The sequence below is a fragment of the Hevea brasiliensis genome, chromosome 17 (genome assembly GCF_030052815.1).
Source record: "Hevea brasiliensis isolate MT/VB/25A 57/8 chromosome 17, ASM3005281v1, whole genome shotgun sequence".
Classification (NCBI taxonomy): Eukaryota; Viridiplantae; Streptophyta; class Magnoliopsida; order Malpighiales; family Euphorbiaceae; genus Hevea; species Hevea brasiliensis.
This window is the reverse complement of record NC_079509.1, coordinates 41,981,101-41,985,524: the sequence shown is the minus strand read 5'-3', so window position 1 is coordinate 41,985,524 and position 4,424 is coordinate 41,981,101. Positions and strand designations below refer to the sequence as shown.

Below are 4,424 nucleotides of genomic sequence, written 5' to 3'. Positions count from 1 at the left end.
AATACTGGAATAACCAACAAAGATACACTTGAGGGCTCGAGGTTCTAACTTTCCCCTATTAGGCTAATGAACAATGAAAACACAACCAAAGACCTTTGGAGGAACAGTATATGAATTTTTACCTTTTAAAACCTCAAAAGGACTCTTAAATTCCAAAGTCTGGAGTGGCATCTTGTTAATAAGATATGCAGCAGAAAGAATTACATTCCCTTAGTAAGGTTTGGGAATATTCATTGTAAACATAAGAGACGTAGCAACCTCAAGTAAATGTCTATTTTTTCTCTCAGGCACTCCATTTTGAGCACTAGTGTTAACACAACTAGTCTGATGTAAAATTCTGTGTGACTTCAAATATTCTTGAAAAACTCCATTCATATACTTTGTGCCATTATCAGTTCTCAGTATTTTAACATGAGCATCAAACTGGATGCTAATCATTTTATGAAACTGCTGAAAATATGAAAATACTTTATTTTTCCCTTTCATTAGATATACCCAAGTTAACCAGCTACAACAATCAATAAAGGTCACAAACTATCTATAACCTGATAAAGACATAGTTTGAGTAGGCCCCCATACATTAGAATAGATAGTCATAAAAGGAATTGAAGCCTTATTATTTATTGCAAGATAAGATTGTTTAGTATGTTTGGCAAACTCACAAGCATCACATACTAACAATTCAGTTTTGCATTGCTTAAACAAAAGAGGATAAAGTTTCTCTAAAACAGTAAATGAAGGATGTCTAAGTTTCCTATGCCACTGAATAATTTCTTCCTCAGTGCCCATAGGCTGTCCCAACATGGCCTGATCAACACAATCATTCAATAGATATAGCCCATCTTGCAGTCTACCACTGCTAATCGTTCTCCTTATTATCAACCCCTGAAACACACAGTGAGTGGGAAAAAAAATCAATTTTGCAGTTGATAGCTTTTGTGATAGAACTGACAGATAAAAGATTAATAGGAAAGCTAGGCATATGTAAGACAGAACTAAGACTTATAGTAGGAGTGCATTTAACAGAACCTATTCCAGAAACATTAGATAAGGATCCATCCACAATGCAGACTTTTTCTTTGCCTGAACATGGAGAATAGGATATGAATTTATTCAAAAAGCCTGTCATATATTTGTTTGCTCTAGAATCTATAACCCAAAATGAATTATTATGATTGACAAGAAAAGCATTACCTGAGTTGACGAAGTTAGAAAAGGCAATTGTAGTGGATTGTGATTCAAGCTGTGATAGGAATCATCTCAGAGTCTGTACCTCTTCATTGGAAAACATCCCAGTGATAGCAATATCTTCAGAAACACTCACAACCTCAAATACATTTGCTTGTGATCTAGCAGAGCCCATCCTTTTTACTCCACACCCTTTAGTTGGGCAACCGTGCAGCTTTAAACATTGTTCTTTGGTGTGCCGAGATTTCCCACAGTAGTCACAATGTAAGTGATTCTTATCTGATGGACCATATGACTATTCTCTTGAACATAAGAGTATGTCTGCCTCAAGGTGGGCAAAGGATCCTTACCAAGCACTTGGACCTGAATCTGACTATACTTCACATTTAGCCCAGCAAGAAAATCATATATGCACTCTTTCTCAACCAATTTCTAGAACTTAACTACATCAACCGGACATGAAGCCCGAAAGTCCTGATAGAAATCCGACTCTTGCCATAGACTACTCAATTCCGCATAATGCTGAGCAACAGTCAACTCACTTTATTTCATTCCATGAACCTTATTCCTAAGCTCATAAACTTGTGCATCATTCCCAACTTGAGAATAAGTCTGAGAAACAGCACTCCAAATGGTAGCGACACTGTCCAATAGTAAATACCCATGAGCTATATGAGGTTGCATAGAATTTATAAGCCATGAAATAACAAGAGAGTTCTCCGACTCCCACTGGTTGTAGGTAGGACTAGTACTTTTTGGCTATTTTCTATCTCCAGTGATATACCCCTGTGTCCTCTAGCCTGAATGAACAGTAGAAAAGATCTAGACCATGCCAAATAATTAGTTCCATCCAACTTTACAGGACTAATTTGTAAAAGGGATTATCACCAACAAATCTAGCTTTTGTTTAAGAGGTTTTCTTCTTTTCATCAGTCATTTTTTAATTAAAGAAATAGGTACTGAGACAAAAAGCAAGAAACTGGACAATGAAAGATACCCAAAAAATAAATGTGCAAACCAGGTGTGAAAACACTTTGGTCAGAGACGTGCTGGACAGGGAAGGTCGTCAGTAAGAGGCGCGGTCAGAGAAATCACTGAAAGAAAAGGGTGCACGCGCTGGCGCGTGAAGAATGACGTGAGACTTCTGGAGGCTGGTGAGCTCACGCGCTTCACCGGACGATGGCGGGACTCCGGGCGTAGGCTGATCGTCTGGTGTCCTTCCTCCTCAAGTGGCCGCCGTAGGCCGATTGGCTGGTGTCCTTCCTCCTCAAGTGGGTGGTGATAGTTGCCTCCCTTCCTAGAATGACGTAGAAGCTTAACCCAAAAAAAAAAAAAACACAGAACTACACTGTTAACGCCAATGAATTTTGGCACTGCTCCGATACCATGTAGAAAATATAGAATTTGAAAAAATTTCTTTTATATTTCTTTATACTAAAATAATTTACAAAAATTCTAATTTATATACAAAGGCTAGGACTAACTAGAAAACTAATAATAGTCAATAAATACAATGATTTCTAATTATATTTTAATTTACAGCTAATTTACACTGATTAAAGGATTTACACTAATTGATGGATTCTAACAGAGACAATCTTGCACAAATGTGATTCAAGTTTCACAATATAAGCTAGAGCAGCCTTGTCTCTTACTCTAATGGAGTCATCATTGAACCCTGCCTCTTTGAGCCACTTCATTATGTAATAGAGACTTAAATTCTAGTGAGATTCTAGCTAGATTTGGCAACAATATTCTTGCTTCATTTTGTTTCTGAACAATGTGACTTAATATAGATCTTTGACCTTCAACACCACGAGTCTTCTCATATTGGAAAGAAAAGATATTGCTTGTCTATCATTGTCATATAATTCTTCTTGTTTCTCTTTTCACACTTCTCTCTGCTTGTCTACTAGTAATGCTTTCCCAGGTATACAGGTAATAATTTTCCTATTTACTCCATGTGTAATACAGTTGCAATAAAGCATATGCATTTCTATTTGATCTCTTTTGGTTGATTTGTTTTATATAGACCTTGCTTGGTTTCTGTGTTATTGCTTGCCCTAGATATTGCAAGCCATTGGCTGCAGGTGTACAGGTAACTTTCCTTTATATAACATTTATAATTTATTCTTTCAGACATGGATCATTCTATTTAAATATGGATGTGTACTCCTTGATTATAGTTTGCTGTATTTTTGCTGGGTCTTTGATACTTTAATTGCAGTACATTCTTGCTAGGTAAATCTAGCCATAAAGATATGAAAGACAGCTCTAATTGGCATTTCAAGGCTTACTGGAAACCGGATGTTCATGGCTTACTGCTGTGCAGCTTGTGAGGTAATTATAAGTTTATAACTTTGGTTTGTCTAATTACTTAGTAAATTCTTTTTCTGCAGGTTCTCTATAGAATCTTATTTCTCATTGCAAAATAAAAGAATGAAAATTTGATGGATGTAGCTTTATAATTGGCAAGCATAACCTTTTTTCCCTTTGCTTGCATGTAGGATTTCTCTTGATTGCTAATATTTTCTTTCTTTTCAGGTTTTTATAAAATCTATGGAAGAGTGCTCACTTGTCTCTTTTCTACTTGGCTTAATTTTGTATGGATGGGCCATTGAGCAAATTGTAAATATCATTCAGGTAGCAATTAATAACTTTTATCATTCTCTACTCTCTAGTAACTTGTGTTAGCAGATTTGTTAGAAAATCAAAAGATTTTTGCATTTTGATAGATATTTAAATTCTTAGCAATTCTCATAAATTGATAAAATGGCACTGTGGATTCATGAAATGATGATGAAAGTGAGATAATTTAGGAGATGCAAAAGGAGTTTATGTCCACATTTGGAATATTATTTATGTTATTTATATTTGCATCACTATTTTATTTATGTTTGCTTATCCTGTGTCGAATAATAATTCATTTTTATGGATGTGATCATAATTTTACTTTTTATAAATATTAGGCAATTTGCATGGATTATTTAATTTTATTAAAATATGCATTTTAATTTTGTTTATTAAAATATTATAATTGGTTTATTGTACTTATAAATTCATAGGAATAATAGAAGAAATTTAAAAAAAAGTGATAGAGAATGTCAAATTAGTGATAGATTTGTGAGAAAAATATTTTAAAATATTAAAAATTTTTGAAAAATTATTGATGGATTTTTGAGATTCAGTGACAGGTTATTGACGACGTTTCAACGGATCAACGGCGGAGTAAGTGA

At 34.6% G+C, this 4,424-nt stretch overlaps 1 protein-coding gene across 1 annotated transcript; it reads left to right on the top strand.

Annotated features, from left to right (window-relative positions):
* The first annotated feature begins 1,479 nt into the window (after positions 1-1,479).
* Positions 1,480-4,424, top strand: LOC110660325 (probable CDP-diacylglycerol--inositol 3-phosphatidyltransferase 2). Its single transcript, XM_058138997.1, is given in 9 exon segments — positions 1,480-1,503; positions 2,231-2,291; positions 3,084-3,126; positions 3,221-3,286; positions 3,416-3,484; positions 3,486-3,528; positions 3,588-3,644; positions 3,733-3,831; positions 4,383-4,424. Coding segments are annotated over 9 exon segments (504 nt in total).